Here is an 18,748-nt window from a genome sequence, read left to right as displayed (position 1 = left end):
GCCTGAAGCTCAGGTACGGCTCAACTACTGTGGTAACTGCATGTCCTTGAATTTTTGCTAAGATCAAGGGATGACTTTGCTGTGCTGCTCCAATGGCCATAAAAAAATACTAAGATGATTAGATTGTCACCTTCATCAAGCTGCTAGTGCCTCCAGCCTGCGCTGCAGGAGACCCTTAGGCCTTTTAAGCTGCCATCTAAAAGGGATAGCAGTAGCCCATGACTACCTATTTATTTAGGCTTAGGTAGGGTTTTGTGGAGGAAGGGAGGATTAAGCTCTTATATTTCCTCCAAACTTACCTGCCATGGTGCATGAGCCCTATTTTGGCTCTTGCTGCAGAGCTGAATCCATGCTGATAGTCAGAGAAGCTCACCACGCTTCAAAAATGAGCCACTGGATGGAGAAGAGTGGAAAAAGTAAGACAGGAAATGTCATGGTCTGATGGCATAACTTGCATCACTTAGGGTTACCAAGTTTTCCTTCAAACAAATTAGCTTAGAAAAGTCAATTAAAGTAGTACAAGAGGTGTGGCCTGCTTATTAATTTGTTTAAAGGAAGATATTCAGATAGTAAAATAAATTTTTAGAAGTCAGTTTTATGAAACAAGGAGTTTTATTAAGATATTTCATTATGTGTCTCTGTAAGGAATAGACCAACAACCATATAAAAGCTTACAAAGATGGATAACCTTCAACACTATAAATGTGTTAATGTGACAGAACAAGTTCACAATTTTGCATCTTTATTGACTTTTACAGAGTGAAGGGAGAAAGTTCTCAACAGTGACAAGCCAATGACAATCTTTGACAGGAGACATTTACAATTGCTTTAAGTCCCTTTTTTTTTTTTTTAAAGCAAGTCAATAACCCTGACTTGCAGAGTTAGGAGTGAAAAATACATTAGCACCATCATATTAGTTTTTTACACTTCCCTAATTTTAGTGGTCTTGACCAGCAATGACAGGAAAGTAGAGAAGCACCTTTGATAACAGAATACAATCCAACAATAAAATTATGGTGACTACTGCCATTAGGTATTAAACTTTTAAAATTGACTGTACTTCTTCACAGCTAATCAGTACAGAAACAGACAATTTTGTGCCTAATAATTCCACAGAATTGACCATGGGTTCAAAGTGTTTTGATTGGTTTGATTGATTTTTGGTGTGACTCATGAGACACATCCCAGTTTCTGTCCATGTTGAGGTAGTTGAAACAGGGAGGTCTTTCTAGCTTTATGGACTGTATCTTTGAAAGAAGGGTAAACTTTGGTACTGAGAGCAATCAGTGCTTTGTAAATTGGCTAACATTCAACTAATAGAACACAGTGTTGTTTTATTAAGTGTTGAAGTTGTATTATAGCACCACGGAGACATGTTTTGAAGATGGAATTTGGTAAAAAAAATAGAGCAAAAAAAAGCATTTTTACTGTATTTTGTGTAATAGCAAAAAAAAAAAAAAAATAACCCTTGATATCAAATTGATTTTTCCCCCAGAAATTTTGTTAATAAATAACTGGGATACAGATGGTCAGCTGTACTAGCTGACAAGGCTAAAACAAAGGAGCACAGTTGGAGTGTGAATCTGTTTGCTGGGATTTCAGAAAGAGCGGTATCTTTGGTTTATAAGAAGCAGACCGGGCCAATGTCCACGCCAAATTCCTGATCAGGACCACCGATATCCATGGGTGCAATATCAACCACGGGCAACCTCATTGTCTTGCGCGTTCTGTATTCAAAGACTGTTTTACCCCATTCACCAGTGTGTTTCTGTGATGTTAAAAAGACAAGACAAAACTAAACATGTTAGAGAAATTGGTGTTGGACTAGGTCAAAGTTATCCTATGGTTTACTGGATTTCATACTTTCTATTTTCATATCAATGTGTCCCTCTTGACACCATGAAAACTCATTGCAGTCTCTGTAGACATGAACTTGTAGATAGATGTTTCTTCATTTCTAGACCTTTTATGCAAGGTCTTGTGGAGTTGTAGACCTTGCAGCTCAGAAAGGGTGAGATCCATGGTGGACAGTAGAATACTCTGGAGTGGTGTCAGTGCCCTAACTTAGGACCGAAATCTGCTCTGCACGCTGGGAGATGGTGCAAATGGCTATTCTGTTTGGAAAGTGGTTTTGGACTCAGGAAAAAGTGACAGCAGAAATGAGGTAGCTCTTCATGTTGCAAAGTAAATGTGTTCATGCATCCTTAAATAGCAGGTATGCCACATGTCAGAATTTGTGGTGGTGCTTTGGGGACCTTAAACAGCAGGAAGGGGGAAATTGTGGATGGTGTTACGGTGTTTTGTATTTGTTCCTAAAAAGGCTGCAGATGCACTTAGAGCAGCATGCTCATCAATTATTGCTCCTCTCCAGTACTTTCTGCTGCAGTGAGCAAGGCACAGTAAGCAATGTTGCTTCTGCAAGATGACTGTATTTGCCCCTTCCCATAATCATAACCCATGGCTTGAATCAGCTAGCACTGATTTTTTTGTATGACTAAGCTCATTCCTACTATTCTTAGTTTTAGAGTTGACATGGAATGGAACAAAGCTAAGCCACTGTGACTTCACTGACTTTGACTCTAAAACAAGGAGATACCTGTGAAGCACAGATTTAAATGGGAGTACACCCTACTTTCTACAGTGGCAACACTTCTCGTGTACAGAATCTGAACTTCCACAATTAGGTGAAGCTGCGTCCTTTCCTTACCTAGGTCATGCAAAGCTCTCTCTGCATTGATTAAGGGCCTAGTCTTCTAGAGGGAATTATTTATTAAACTACCATACTAAAGTCTTGTTTACTTACAGTACAGCCATCTTCCAGAACAGCATATGTGAATTTGCTGTTTCCTTCAGCCTTGATCTCACTTTCCACAGAGCTCATCAGTTTCAGAGCTTTTTTAACATTTCCACTGTCTTGATCCATGTAGGCAATGCTGTTCTTGCAGTGGTAGGTGATGTTCTGGGAGGCACGGCTGGAGAGGATGCGGAGGAAGGCCAGCTGGACTTCTGAGACATCCTCTGGAAGTTCAGGATCTCCATAGCTGAACTGCAGAGTAGAACACATAAGCAAGAGTTTTTGTTTAATCATGTCTAGAGACAGTCCATATAACTATTATTTCACCACTAAATGTTTAGCTTAGTTTAATTTCAGGACTATTTTTAGTACATAGTGATGTGCATGAGTACAATATGTATACTACCTTTTGGGCGATTAACTTTGGCAATTTATTACCTGGAAGCCTCCATTCATAGATTCTCCAAACCAAACATGTTTCCTTCCACTGCCTTCACTGGTCCACCAGTTTTTCCTTGGCACAATGCCAGGGTTAGCACTGAGGCATGTCTCACCAGTTTCCATATTACAGTACACTTTAATAGCATCCATCTTGCAGCCTTGGTTAGGATCAATCCAATACTCTCCTAGAGGTAAAAATAAGTAAAATGTTAAGGGACTTGATATATATGGAGGAGAATCTGTCTGTATAAGTTTTTATCTCTATGCCAGATTCCTGAGCCAAATTAGGAAGCATATTAATTTTGACAAGAGACGCCACAGAATATAAGACGATACAAAAATATTCTGAGTGCATGTGCATACTGTAATATGACTAACATTTGAAACACATATAGAATTTATACTTGTCAAGGGTTTTTTGCATACAAGTTTTTAAACAAATGTTCACTTACAAGCATGTAAGGAATGGAGTTGAAGTCACTGTATATACTGTGTAAATGCATAGTAAATTGAAGTTTGAAATTATTATTACATTTATCATCTTTATCATGACATTAAAAAAAAAAATCAATATCAGATCTCTGCATTTAAATACTGCAAGACAACAGCATTCATGAAAAGAAAAAACAAAAATAAAATGAAGATGTGCTAAATTTCCTGGATCAAGATTTCTGGTGGAAATTAAAACCTAACTTACCACTCTTGAGCTCAGGATGGCAGAATTTCAGATCTCTGCAGTTACGAGCTGGATTCTTTCGTGACCCATCAGGACTAATGATGTTTTCAATCTGGTTGTTTATCGATTTCATTGAAGATATGATGTCACTCAGATTGATATCAGTTTCTTTTGGCTCATCTCGATATTCATACCCATAGCCCACTGGGCCTTTTTCACCAGCACCCAGTGCAGCCACACCACCACCACAACATGGACCAGGAGGACCAGAAGGACCAGGAAGACCAGGCTGGCCTGGTGGACCCTAAAAAACGAGTGAATATAGTGTTGAGTAGAGATTACAATTTAAAACTTGTGTCTGTGTGGGCTTCAATCTTAAAAAAAAAATAAAATGGAATTACCACATTTAATTTACTTACTCATTAAATAATGGCACTTAATATGCATAAATATCTGTTAGACTTTCCAGGACTTTATTTTCTTAAAATTGGAATTTTCTTTTCCTAATTTTGTCAAGCTGCATCTGTCCTCCTTCTGTCTGGGCTTTGAGAAGGAGCTGGAACCCTTTGCACCAAAATCCAGAGAATAACCATTTCTTGGCTTTAGAAGAAGAGACTACGCTAGTGACCTCTGCAGCACTGGCCTCTTCGGAGTAGCCTAGGAAACCCATTTCAGAGCTTCCAAGACACAAAGGGAGTCCGTGATCTGAAGTGAATAGGAGATCCTGCCTTCCCTTTGCACATAGAAAAGTCAGTGATTATCTGAGACCAACATAATGCACAGTGCATCAATAGTTACACTGAACTACAAATGATCTGTAGTTGTTTCGGATTTAGCCTTGATAGCTAGATACACCCTCCAACAAAATCTGTCCACAAAATACAGATTTTTCTGAGGGAGATAATTAAATATAGGAGAGCCTTATGTTTCATGAATAATCCCTAAAGATTTGTTGTTTGAGTGTGCACAATTTACTTACTGCGGGGCCACTTTCACCTCTGGTACCACGGGGGCCAGGAGGACCAATTGGACCAGGATAGCCACTTGTACCATCTTTTCCAGGTGGCCCAGCTGGTCCTGGAGGACCCTAGAACAATGTTGAACACAAGTAATATGGTCAAAACAGTTTACCAGATAATCTCAAATCCAGAAAGGCTTTGAGAGATATTTAGAACATTTCTGCATGATTTATCAGGCATTTTCTATTTCTTCAGCTCTTGCTTGTTAAGATGACAAACTTACTTAGAATTTATTTATTTATTTGTTTTGAAACAAGCACTCTGAATCTTCCTTCCAGTTGCACTAAGCAGGGAGTTTTTCTTACCCTTGCACCTGAAGCTCCAGGACTTCCAATTGCACCTTGTGGACCCAGAGGACCCTATGAAGAAAAGAAAAGTCAGGTACCTCTCTGTACTATTTTGAACTAGCTGGATGTACCTTAAATAAAGGCATTGAAAACATCTTTAGGGTTGTACAAAACACATCCTTATAAGAAGACGGTATCAGATATGAGAGAGATTTATTGCCACTCTTTAACCAGAAAAAAATACTGGATATTCTCTACATGAAAAATATTAGTGATGTGATATCCAAAATGCAAGAAAGCCAACCAACATCAGCGAACTCTGGATGAATTCTTGTATCCATAAGAATACATAGGTTTTAATCATATCACCAGTAAAGTTATCGAAATAAACAAAAAAACCCCCAAACAACAGTTGTTTTCAAATGCATGTTTAAATATTATAGATCAACTCACTGTCACAGTGTAAATGAGAATTTATAAGTTGGTTGGGTTTTTTTTTTACTCATGTTATACGTTAGACAACAGCTTATATTGTGTTGTTAAATAGCATTTACACTTCCATCGTTGGTAGATTGAACGAGTTTTGGTTTCTTGATTCTCACTGGTATCATTAATACTGTTAATAGTTCTTTTCAGCATAAATACCTTTTTAAATTTTTACTTATCAGTAATACCTAGAGCATGCCTGTCTATCACCTTTCAATTCTTTTAATTGTTAAAAACTGTTCAACATGGTAATCTATGTTTACAATTAAACAGATTACCTATTTCATGCCCGTTTTGCCATAGTTTTAATTACTGCAAAAGATGCATGACAGAAGAAAGGTATTTGGACTCTGAGTATTTTTTTCATGGATTTAGTTGCTTGTCTAGCATATATTTCTATGAGACGTAGAAATTTCAACCCCTGTTTCTATCTTTTATGATTTAATCAGGAATAGCCTGTAGAAATGAGTGTAAGAAATGTTTGTTCCAGACAAAGTCAGACACATAGCTGAAAGGGATTATACCAACCCATCTAGCTGCTAGCAGCTTCTTCTAGTGCTTTACTATTTCTTATTTCAAGTTGATTCAGGGAATCTGGACTTCCGTACACATTTGACTGTCAAATTACACAGGGTCTTTTTAAGTTTGTCTTTCTTCATTAAGTAACTTAAATCTAAGTAACTACCTGGGACCTAAGCCTCAGAAACTAAGAACAGCAAAATCCAATGCAAAATACTCACAGGAGGACCAGGGAGACCGGGGGTACCAGGAAATCCTCTATGACCCTTTATGCCATTGCTGCCTCGTTCACCAGTTTCACCTTTATCACCACGAGGACCTTGAGGACCCTTTAAGAGTAGATTTGCAACAAAAGGAATTTATAAATGAAATAAGAGAAATGCCCAAACAGCAGGAAATAGTGAATGTATTATATTACAAATATTTTCAATATGACTTACAGCAGGACCACGAGCACCAGCAGGACCAGTAGAGCCAGGAGGACCAGGTGGACCCTGTGACACGATAAGAAGGTGATAGTATGGATCACTTGGAGTTGACTAGACAGTCTTTTTATTTATAAATAAGCAATATGTTCAAAGCTAGCAGCTGTTTGGAAACATGGGGAAGCTACACACCCTATATATATAATCAGAAAGACTGTTGGCCAGTTCCTTTTTCTACCAATATTAGTTTTACTCATTTGCTTGTAGGCACTGATACATACCATATGCACTAGACCCCTTCTTTATTCTGTAAGGTGCTCAGTGCCTAAGTTGTGCTGGTGTCAGCACTTCTCAAATAATGTGAAGACTTCCAAAGTTACTCTCTTACTTTAAATAAATAACATCACTTGTGCTGCATGAGCACCAGATGGGATGGAAATTAAGATAGGGCCTGGTGGGATGATGTGCTTTTTGGCATCCTAAAGTGTATGTGGATTTAGAGCTTAATTTCTATAAAGTTATCAAGAACATAAAGTGATGTCTTTTCCCATGATATGCTTATAAAAGAGGCCAAGAAATTCTGGCTAACAAATGTATGACTCTTCCAAACTTCCAGTTTACTGCATGAAATAAACTTTGCACAGAAAATGTATGTAAATAAGCAGTAAGCTATTTATGTTGGTCTTACCTGAAATCCTCTTTCACCAGCTTTTCCAGGTGCACCACTGGTACCTGCAGGTCCAGGGTGACCAGGAGATCCCGGAGGGCCAGGAGACCCACTTTCACCACGGTCACCCTGAAGATAACAATAGTTGACAGGATAATAAATATAGTGTTTTACAGAACTACAATGTAAAGAGTATACTCAGTGGAACTAAGAGATTCAAGACACAAGTTACATAGTACAGAACTATGTACATTGTCATCTATACATAACGTTTATTTGGCAGTCTAAAGATGTTGGTGATTCCTTACTTTGCCTCCTGGGGATCCATCACGTCCAGGCAAGCCATCTGAGCCAGGGTTACCCTGGAAAAAAGAATGGTACACTTTGTTCATAAACCAGATGATGAATGCACAGCTTGTTTTCCTCTAAGCTTAAAGACTATTTGTCAAAGAGAGAGTTTTTAAGAAGGAAGAATTCCTGCAGGTGGAATGGCCCATAAAAGATCTGTAAGACCTGCATTATTTTGTAGGCATATGGGCAGTGTAGTCTCATGTTCATATCCCAGTGAGACTGAGATGTGGCCCACAGATAGTAAAAGGTATAGCTGAGACAGCAGGCTACATTAAGTTACATGAGAATGTAATCTGCCCAGACCCCTGTGCGTCAGGCACTTAGGGAGGCTTTTTGAACCTTAAATCGTATTTACTCCCAGATCTTCCCATTTGTAATGCACATGCAAACATGAAGGTCTAACACATCAACTTACATCTCTGCCAGGCTCTCCAGGTAACCCTCTTTGTCCTACAGGACCCTGTGGACCTGGAGCACCACGTTCTCCTGGGACACCATTGGTGCCAGGTTTACCATCTTCACCCTGAACAAAAAAGGATTTTATTGCAAGAGAATGTACTTATGAAATACCATTGTATTATATATCTTTAATTAAATATGCAGTGATTATGAAGTGAAGGGCCAGTGTGACTGGTGGTTGTGAAAACTCAAATAAGAAAGATAAAAGCCTGGTCAAACTGTTTTCTTTTCATTGCTTGTCGTATTCACACAAGGCCATTGAACCCAAGGAATGTTCCTTATTGTTTTGTCAAATAAGAAATAATAAACAGGTATGTCTCTTTTTATGTGCCCCAAAACAATAGCCAAAGCAAAAAAAAAATAAAAATGCCAGTCTACCACCATATTGGTGATAAAATACAAGCCAAGCCTCACGCATTTTCTGGAGGGAGTTGAAAGTATTTTTCTGTTTGGGTCATAATATTTAAGCAAGAAACATACTGAGAATCTTGCAGATAAATAACTAACTTGCAAGTGAGACTACGACTCAAATCTCATCTCAAGGAGAGTTTTCAATCCATGACTGCCTCAGGTGTGTGAAGCTGCTTGTTTGCTTCTAGACAATCTGATCCAGGACTCTCGGTAATAGAGGTGAAAGACAATCTCTCATCCCACAGCTCCTGATTACTGGACATTTTAAAGCCTGATCTTATGGACATAAACACAAATAACTATAAATTTTGTTGACTCTGGACTAAAAAGCATTAAAAAACCCCCACCAAACCAGCATGTCCATTACTTGTTATATCTCTAAGCTATTTTTAGCAGCTGAATTACACTTGTTAACTTCGACACTTTTGCTGCAGTAAATGCACTCTTACCTTAGCACCTGCCACACCGGGTGGACCACTCGGGCCACGCAGACCTGGCAAACCCGTGTTGCCCCGGCCACCAACAATGCCTTGAGGACCTGGTTCACCTGGTGCCCCCTGTTTAAGAAAAAGTTAGATCAGTCAGTACTGAGCATTTTTAACATTCAGTAGGTAGCTTCTTACTCTTGATAGACATAATCCTTGTCTATTGGTGTAACAGTCCCTGGCTCGACATGTACTTACCCTTTCTCCTCGTGCGCCTGGTGGCCCCTTTTCACCTGGTGCACCAGGCTCACCTCTTGTTCCAGCAGGTCCTGGACTTCCAGGAGAACCAGCACTACCAGGGGGTCCAGGAGGCCCATCCTTGCCTGCAGGCCCTGCATTACCAGGGGGACCTGCACTACCCTAAAAAGAATTTTAAAAAGGGAAGTGTGAGCTGTGTTATCTGAACCAGTAGCACACGCTTACTGGCACTGGTCTTTCCTTATGAAAGCCAGCCAGACTTGAGTCATTGCCTGAAGGCAGATTTAGGGTCCAAACTCTATTTGCCCAAATCAGATCTGGTCTTATAAAGAGAATCCTTTCACCTACCACTTTCAAAACATTTTTTTCTCCCCACTATCTGGACTTACAGTTTGCATAATGCAACACCTGCACGTTTTGGATGCCCAGTGGCTGTAATGCATCCAACACAGGACACACGTTCCTTACCCACAGATCTGCCACAGAAATTCAGAATAGTAGCAGACCTTGCTGATTTATTGAGTCACTTGTGCCAGATACCTTTAAGGTGGTGTCTCAGACACATGCAGAATGAAGTATATTTCATTAAAACCCTTAGCATATCCAATGAATGGAAAGAACTATGTTGACTTTAATGTACCTTAAATTAAATCCTACTTTTTCTTTTTATTCAGCAATATTCTAATTTACATCTGTCTGCAATTAAAAGATAGAAACCAAAAATCTGTTTATTCAAATATAAAAGTTTTTTTCTACTTTATATCTCAGTTAAAATACAAAGGATAAACTTATAATTTTGACTTTAAAATAGTTAAATCCACTGCATTCTTTGTATTGTCTTAATTTTTAAAGAATCAAAAAAGAGAATCTAATTTTGACTGTAAGAGTCAAAAGTAGGTTCATGTTGAATAAGTGAGGATATTATAAAACAGCTTTTTTTTTCAAAGATATTGTATAAAATAATGGAATTAGCTGATGCATCAGCATACTTTTTTATAGTAGGACACTGCAGACTGGTAGATTAAGCTTCAGATGTAGGCCATATCATAAGAGAAAAACTTTTGCTACAAGAATCTTTCCAAACTCCTCTGCCCCAACATAATGAAATCTTATGCCATTCAGTGCTACTAAAAATAAAGTAAAAATCTCAACAGTGATCTACAAAATGTGGTTTTGAAAATGTATACCAATTCAAGATCCTGAGTTGAAGATTTCTTGCATCGTAAGAGAGCAAGAGACATAACAGGGTGTCTACCACCAAGAGAAATACTCAAGAACCTGATCCAAGAGTAGGACTCCACTAACTCCGATGGGCTTTGGAAAGCAAACCACAGTAGAAGTATCAAGACAGTAAGTGAATGAATTGCTATTCCATATGAAATAAGAGGAGAGAAACTCTCTTTTGCAGAATTCTTTTCCCCCAAGTCCAAACATCATGTTCAGAGTGCTTTTGCTTATGTTACATTCATGTCAAGGTACTTACAACTTAGTACAATTTAATATGTTAATATATGTCTAAATATATCCACAAGGTAAGAATGAAAGAAAAGGGTGATAAGACAACTTACTGTGTTACCAGGGGGACCTGGTAGACCACGACCACCAGGGAAACCAGCAGCACCCTGTAAGAAATCAATACTTCCGGTTGTCATTTTCTTAAGATTGGAGAAATGTGAACAAATTGGTTTTTATATAATAGCTGACTTGGAATTATATTTAGATGTTCTGCTTAAAACATGAATTAAATGTCCTGGAACTGAACAAGAAGTTAAAAGTATTTTAATTTTTGTTTTCCCTTCAAGGGAAGGTCCCATATGTTCCTCAAAGGTAAACTAATGGGCTCTGAGAAACTTGGCAAGGGCAGCATGTAAATCTAATTAGTTTTGAGATAAACCATTTTAGAGATTTGGGTCATTGAGCCAAAAGCTATTTTGGCATCTTACTTATATTAAAATCAACGTAATCCAAATCACTAAACACCTCGACTTTAATTACTCTTTCTGGAACACTTTTATTATTCTTGATTTATGCAGATTTTAAAGTCACTGAAGGTCTAGTTTTTCATTGACCTCATGGTTTTTGTAATAGATAAAGTCATTTGCCAGTGATTAAGTCAAAGAGATACTCACAGGGCTTCCAGGAGATCCACGTTCTCCTTTTGTTCCTTGGGGACCTGGTGGACCCTACATGGAAGGAAAACAGATAAAGCAAATGATATGATAAATTGATTAAAATTATAGGAAGTGTCATTAAGTTTCAGGCAGTTCAAATGCTTGCCTTTGGGTCCAACCACCTTGAGGCTGAGGGAGAACTGAAGAAACCTCTCCTTTTATTAGCAATAAGGAACAGGAAAAACTTACTGGTGCACCAGGACCACCTTGTGGACCTGCAGCTCCTGGAGGTCCAGCCTCTCCTCTTAGACCAGGTGGGCCTCTTTCTCCTTTTCCACCAGGTTCCCCATTTTGTCCCTGTAGAAAAAATGTACCATTACATTACAACTCAAAAATGCAGATAATACCATTGTCATAAGAAACCCTACTTTTCTGAAGGGAATTTAAATATAAAATTAAATGTGAATGCAGTTGAACTCTACTGGTCTACCAGTACAGGAAGGGAAGCATAAGGAAATGTTGGTCTATGTGACTGTGTACAGGAAGAGTATCAAATGAATCAAATGTATGTAGCAGGTATGTATATTAAGGGAGTTACAGCAAGCCTTTCTGAGATGCAGATGAACTTAGAGAAACTGAGCACTGATAGTCATATTCAATTGCTTTTAAGTATTTATACTTACTGGAGCTCCAGGGAAGCCAGCAGGTCCAGGAAGACCTTGTTCTCCACGTTCACCCTGTAGAAAACAACATGTCAGCAATGGAAGATAGTAGAAAGATAAGCTTTGGTTTGTAAGTTAGAGAACACTCCCATAAATAGCACTTAAGTTTCTTTATCTTACCAACTTTGGGAAGAAAAAACCCAACCCAACCATTGCTCCTGAGCTCTAAAAAGGACTGTTCAGGAATCATCCAATAATTTATCTAAAGCGTGACAAACTCTTCAGTTTTCTGAGACCAGGCAACCTGTGCTCACCTATAAAACCCTGAGCACAATCCAAGGTGTTGCCCAGATGCAACTGAGATCCAAAAGTGCTGTTTTATCAATCTAAAAACTAAATATAAGTATTTTTAAAAGTTTGCTTAACTGGAAGACAAGGTAGAATCAAGTACCGCTCACACTCTTGCCTTGACCTATCAGTGCATCCCTCCAACCCCTTTACAGTGTTAAAAGCACTGATTTTCTGAAGTCCTTAATGCCTATAAATCCTGAGTCAACAAGAGCCAAATGGTCTTAGTTTATTTTGAACTCAAGCTACATGTGTTCCTCACAGGGTAGGTACAACACTGATATCTATATCATGGTAAAGTTACAGTGGAAGAAAAGTATTATCACTTACAGGACCACCACGGGAACCCATTGGACCTGGGGCACCTGCGGGACCAGTCTCGCCCTATAAGGAACAAGAATGATTACTAGGTGTTTTTCTTCTTTTCATGAGACAGCCACTGGTGTGACTCTTTACAGCATCAAACACAGTTATGGAAGATGCTTTACCTTATCTCCAGGTGGGCCAGCAGGACCAGGAGGACCAATGGGACCTACATTACCCTGAACAATTAGAAAATAATATATTTTGTATCAAAATATGACAACGTTAATTCCTCTGTTCTGTTCCATTTATGTTTCAGTGTAAACAGCTTAAGATATTTAAAGGGAACCAAGTCTACAATGCCACTATTTTTTGGAATGACACTCCAAGGTCACACCATTTTGCAAGAGAAATCCAATTAATTGATCCTCTTTTTTTTTTTTTTTTTTTTTTTTTTTTCTTTTTCCCCACCACATAAACCTAATCCAAACCTACCTGAAGTTAACAGGTCATTTTCAATGCTAGGCAATAAAAGTTACCCATTGCCCTAACTTTTCATATAGATAATTGGTCCACATTTCTTCTGTATATGCTCAACATCTCCTGACAGGCTCCCTGAGTTTTTTCTTCTTTGAGAATTTAATGTGTACCGTATGGTTCAAAATTGATTTTTTATATTTCCTCCAACTCATGCAAGCTGCATTTTTCTATTTGTCACCCCTCATTATTCTGATGCATATACTGATTGCACATACTCATTAGACACATGTATACGTTTCAAGTGTCTATTTTATGTTTATATGCTACACAGATGTATAAATGTATCACATATAGCAACCTGTAGAAGTATTCTCTATGAGAATACTTGCTATCATAATGTCATTTGTGCTTCATTACAACCAGCTTTTTCGCCATCAATCAGATTTCTGATTGATTTAGATTTAGGAAGCTAGTAACATTTTCTCTACTTTTGGATTTCTGCTTTCCCTTCAAAGTGTTGCTCCAATTAATTGTAATTTTTTTGTTGGGGAAAAAAAAAAACCACCAAACAACCCACCTATTATATCTACCCAAGAAGCTGTACTCGCAAAAAATTAGTATTAAGTCTAGTTTACGCAACTAGATTTGTACCACATGAATGAAATACAATGGGATTACTACTTTCTCTCTCCTAGATGGTATTCATGGTTATATTTAATAATTTTCTAAGCATAGATTATGTGAAGTTAACTGAGTAATTGTTAGATGAGTAAAGACTACTCACCCTCTCTCCTCTTGCACCAGGAATGCCATCAGCACCTTTGCCACCAGGCTCTCCCTAGCAAGCATAAGATAAAAATTAGCATAACCAAAAAAGCAAGTATAAGACAAGCATGGGGTGGGGAGAGAAGAATTAAAGCACTGTAGAGAAGAGGATCTCATACTGATGGTATCTCAATAGCCAGATTTCCTTGTTGTCATCATTCAAATCTAAAATTGGGGATGACATTCTGCCCAGTATTCAGCATCAGATACTGAATAATTTGGTGGAAAAAAGAACCAAATTGATTCAAAATAGAATCTATGCCAAAGTGTTTACCCATGGTATGAACTATTCTCACTGTTAATTAGCTTCATTAGAACTGTTTTGTTGTACCCTTTCCCAAGAGATCTAGAACAGCAAAATATCTAACATGTATTAAACCAGTTGAAAAATCCTACATTTTTTCAGCACATAGGTCCCATATCACACTGCTAAATCAACTGTACTGCTACATGGTCAGCACCTCTGAAACTGGGCCAAAAGTGAAGATGTGAACAAACCCAGTGTCTTGTGGGAAGCTAACACCAAATTAGTATAAAATTAGCAGAGGGTAGGTGTGTTACCTTATCCCCTTTTGGTCCAGGACTTCCAGAAGCTCCTCTTTCCCCTGGCATTCCCTGTAAGCCAGGCAGCCCTGTGCCTCCAGGGGCACCAGGAGGTCCAGGAGGACCCTAAACAGTAACAAAAAATTATTAGGAAAATAAAAAAGAATATTCACCTGAGTGCTAGACGTAACAGCAGGAAAACAAGCAAGTCTCTGGGTACCTTGGCACCTTCTGAGCCAGCAGGACCTGGCCCACCTCTTGTTCCAGGAGGTCCTGGAGGACCCTGTGCACCACGTTCACCTGGGACACCATTTTCACCCTGTGACAAAGAAATGCATTATCTGTTTCCAGGTTCATAGTTCGTTAGCTTATTCATGTCATTATAGAAATGTTGTTGTATGATTTACCTTAGGACCTGGGAATCCGGGTCCTCCAATATCACCTTTTGGCCCCTGTTTATGAGAAAATAAATGGAAGTTATCTGTGCACTTTATTTAATAAATCTGCATTATGTTTGGCACCCCGTTTCTCTCCCCTACTATCCCTAAAATCAGACTTCTCTGCTCTGCAAAATGCTAAAACTTGTCTAAATTTGGAAATGTATTCTAAGGAGAACTTCTCAGGTATTTTTTGTTACTTTAAAGAAAAAAAAAGAAGAGAAGAAAACAAACAAAAAAAAAGAATCAGTACTTACTGGTTCTCCAGGCTTTCCATTCTCTCCAGCTGGTCCTGGTCCACCAGGCAATCCCTATTTGAAGGAACAGTATTATCATCCATGTTACATAGATAAACCATTCATTTCCCTATCTAGCAGACTTGGTTTTTTGCCGGAAAGGTGTGTGCCCAACTCATTATAATCCTTTACAAAGGAAGAGGTGCTAATTTGATAGCTGGAAGTTCTGTGTGACATAATCTACTGAGCTAGCCAGCTGGTTTGCAGTTAAGAAATGTTTAAGCTGTAACTTTGGTTGATCTGTCTTAATTCAAAATATGATGACATACACCCTAATGAAAATGCCCCTTTATTCCTCACTCTCTTATTTGTTTCTGCTTCCATTTATTTTTAGCCTGTTAAAGACACTAAAATCAGAAATCAATAAACAATAAACACTCAGCACCTGGAGGCCAGGTGGACCTGATGGTCCTGGTTCTCCTCTCTCCCCAGAAGCACCCTGGAATCAAACAAAAGACAAAAGAACATTTCAACATACAAGCACCTTTACACCACCTCTAACCTGTGTCTTCTTACTGTGATCTGATGATGACATTACACAATCCCAAAGACTAATATATCTTTAAGTGTTTGCTCTTTTCACTCCAAATGTTAGATGTAATGCAGCAAAAACCTTTATACTTGACACTAGTCTGAAATGCTCTACATGCTAAATGGAGCAATAATATGCTCCAATTTGAAAAGGTGGTAGATCCTTCTAAAGACATCTAAATTGACTTTGCATTTCAGCTTACACCATGTATGCCTGAATCAGGTTTCTGCTAGGTAAGTTTTGAGTATTAATTTATTAAAGGCAAACAAGAGCTCTTTTATTTGTCTTCATAAAAGGACATTTCTTTATATCATTAAAATTATTTTCCTTCCCTTAAATTTACAGATGCCAGATCACCTTGACAATAACTGGTAGTTGCCTCTCGTGGGACTACAACACTTACGGTAGGTCCAGGAGGACCTGGGAGGCCAACATCACCATTCTTCCCAGCAGGACCCTATACAAAGACAGAATTAGGCTATGGTTATGGGCTAATATAATTTTTATAAAACTCATCAAATTATTATTAATTAATATTATGTCATTAAATTATTATATAATTAAACAAAATGTTAATGAAACTTACAGGTGTTCCAGGTGGTCCACCAGGGCCTCTTTCTCCATTCTTACCTGGTGCACCCTTACAAAAGAGGAAAATCACACTTGAAATACTGTATACAATAACCTAAAGCTGCAGTATGAGATAGCCCCTATATGGAGCAATTTATTTTAACATGTGGCTGATCAAGCATAAACACAGGACAAGTGGAGAAATCCCACTCACCTCATTGCCCTTCGGACCAGGGAAACCCATTACACCTGGTTGACCACGTGGGCCTGGAGGGCCAGGTGGACCAGAGCGACCAGATTCACCCTGACTGCCCTGGGATAAGCAAAAAAGTAATTAAGACATGGCATCTGATAGGCGAAATAAATGAATATCCATGACATTAAATAGTGACTGAGGGTGAGATCAGGCTAGAGACATTGTTGTTCAAAACCCATGTGTTTTGTATTTCAACTAAGTTTCTCTATAAACTTCTCTATAAGCTTCTCTGTATTTTAAACAGTATGAAATGGCAAGATTTACAGAAGGTTATTACTGTGAGACAGCACATAAAGTGCTCTGGTGATTAAAACAAACAAAAAAAGAGACAATTAATCTGACTGTGATAACAACCTGTCATGTAGATACTGTGGAGTAAGAGTAAGGTCACTAGGAGGACTAGTATAGAATATTTGTGCAATGTACATACTGGAGGGCCAGGTTTCCCATCGCTTCCAGGGCTTCCAGGAATTCCAGGCAAACCCTAAAATTGAAGAAAAAGAGTGTTATTCTTCAGTTCAAAATGTGTACTATTAGGTTACAATATATAAATATAAATACATAAAAGAACATTTTAAACTATTTGCTTAATTTTAAACTATTTAATAAAGATTAAAACTCTTCCTATTCTCCCCCCCCCATCCTATTAAGGGTTAAAATCAGAGAAAACAAAGAATTCCATTGCTTTCTCTGAAAGTCACTGTATATAATCAAAGCATCAAATATTAATCAACATACAAAACCATTGTGTTCTTTCATTATTTGGGAAGAAAACTAATTTCAGATGGTAAAATCAAGGAATGAAACAATTTTTACTATGTATCTCTACTTAAAAGCAACACAATTTATAACATATTTTAGTTAACTTGTTTTATGTTTTTAAATGTTCTCTGTGTTACAATTTAAGTCATTGATATACATTTCCAATAAAATCTCGGTTATCTCCCAGAAGTCTGCATTCAGGCTGACTTTTGAATTTTAATTCACTGTTAGCACTTGCTAGTTTTTATCATAGTTCACAATGTTGTTACTTTCTGTACATACTATGCAATAAGTTATCTCTGAAAATCTTGATATGTACTATGAAAACTTGACCAAAAGCTTATTTGTTTTAATTGCAAATAAGCAATAAGTATAATACTTAAGTGTATTGAAATATATCTATTAATGTATAATTTAATTTAAATGTTAAATTTAAGCCTATTAAATAATAATTTAGATATAAATATATATAAACACAATAGGACAAATAACTATTAAATATAGTAAGCATAATGTATTTTATACTAAATGATAAAATTTGCTAAAATGTAAATAGATAATACAGAAAATCGTCTACTGCTAATTCACATTAATCTCATGATAGTGCATGGCATACTCTGAGAAGAGGGGATCATGTTCAGCTTCATCTAAGCTTCCACACTCACTTGTGACAGATGTTATCTGAATTCTCTGTGTCTCTGTATGGCTATCTATTGCACTATGAATATAAGTACTCTACCTAAAGGAATTAGCAGAAAAAAAGTTCTAATGGGCCTCCTCTATTGCATCAGATCACATAAAGCATCTCTAATAGAATTCATCTCATTTTCTTGGAGACATCCTGTCTTACTCTCATTCCGGGAAGTCCTGGGCCTCCATCTTGTCCACGCTCTCCTGCAGGTCCACTGGGGCCAGGAGGACCTGGGCTACCACGTTCACCTGCAGGACCCTAAAAAAGACATTGAAATTCACAGCAAGGAAATCAGCATCTTATTGAACATTCTATTGTCCATTCAAATTCAATAGATTTTCCAGAAGTTTGGGGGGTTTTTTAGAGAAAGACTTATACCTTTTCACCTGGAAGTCCGTTGCTACCAGGTAAGCCACGGAAACCGGGGGAGCCCTGACAAACAAAAGAACAAAATATGTATCATAGTCAATATGACTTACGTAATGGCAACTGTTCTTTTTTGTAAACTAATAAACATTAGACATATTATTATGAAAATTTATGAAAGAAGTAGATGGAGATGACCTTTCACTGTAGCAAGAAGGTCTAAAGAATTATTCTCTCTTTGGATATAACCCTCCTGTGGAAATCATAGCCTGTCCTCTTATTATCTTTAACCTGCTCTGTGTTAGTTACTTTATGAGTCATCTAAATTCATACCAAAAATAATATAAC

At 37.9% G+C, this 18,748-nt stretch overlaps 1 protein-coding gene across 1 annotated transcript in view; it reads right to left on the bottom strand.

The window, feature by feature from the left end:
* Positions 1-593: 593 nt before the first annotated feature.
* The window catches only part of COL3A1 (collagen, type III, alpha 1), a gene marked incomplete at its 5' end in the record, with an annotated part of 31,431 nt that continues 13,276 nt past the window's right edge, over positions 594-18,748 (bottom strand). The window contains 31 exons of the mRNA XM_010012431.1: positions 594-1,768; positions 2,804-3,046; positions 3,233-3,420; positions 3,933-4,215; positions 4,891-4,998; positions 5,236-5,289; positions 6,444-6,551; positions 6,663-6,716; positions 7,336-7,443; positions 7,623-7,676; positions 8,081-8,188; positions 8,985-9,092; positions 9,219-9,380; positions 10,787-10,840; positions 11,348-11,401; positions 11,579-11,686; positions 12,013-12,066; positions 12,670-12,723; positions 12,828-12,881; positions 13,907-13,960; positions 14,509-14,616; positions 14,711-14,809; positions 14,898-14,942; positions 15,185-15,238; positions 15,609-15,662; positions 16,159-16,212; positions 16,342-16,395; positions 16,540-16,638; positions 17,012-17,065; positions 18,194-18,292; positions 18,413-18,466. Of these exons, the coding sequence (XP_010010733.1) occupies positions 1,622-1,768; positions 2,804-3,046; positions 3,233-3,420; positions 3,933-4,215; positions 4,891-4,998; positions 5,236-5,289; positions 6,444-6,551; positions 6,663-6,716; positions 7,336-7,443; positions 7,623-7,676; positions 8,081-8,188; positions 8,985-9,092; positions 9,219-9,380; positions 10,787-10,840; positions 11,348-11,401; positions 11,579-11,686; positions 12,013-12,066; positions 12,670-12,723; positions 12,828-12,881; positions 13,907-13,960; positions 14,509-14,616; positions 14,711-14,809; positions 14,898-14,942; positions 15,185-15,238; positions 15,609-15,662; positions 16,159-16,212; positions 16,342-16,395; positions 16,540-16,638; positions 17,012-17,065; positions 18,194-18,292; positions 18,413-18,466 (2,931 nt within the window). The remainder of the gene's footprint in view (positions 1,769-2,803; positions 3,047-3,232; positions 3,421-3,932; positions 4,216-4,890; positions 4,999-5,235; positions 5,290-6,443; positions 6,552-6,662; positions 6,717-7,335; positions 7,444-7,622; positions 7,677-8,080; positions 8,189-8,984; positions 9,093-9,218; positions 9,381-10,786; positions 10,841-11,347; positions 11,402-11,578; positions 11,687-12,012; positions 12,067-12,669; positions 12,724-12,827; positions 12,882-13,906; positions 13,961-14,508; positions 14,617-14,710; positions 14,810-14,897; positions 14,943-15,184; positions 15,239-15,608; positions 15,663-16,158; positions 16,213-16,341; positions 16,396-16,539; positions 16,639-17,011; positions 17,066-18,193; positions 18,293-18,412; positions 18,467-18,748) is intronic.

Source organism: Nestor notabilis, unplaced genomic scaffold (assembly GCF_000696875.1).
Source record: "Nestor notabilis isolate BGI_N333 unplaced genomic scaffold, ASM69687v1 scaffold31523, whole genome shotgun sequence".
Classification (NCBI taxonomy): Eukaryota; Metazoa; Chordata; class Aves; order Psittaciformes; family Psittacidae; genus Nestor; species Nestor notabilis.
Note: the sequence above shows the minus strand (reverse complement) of the source record. Positions and strands in the feature narration are given on the sequence as shown.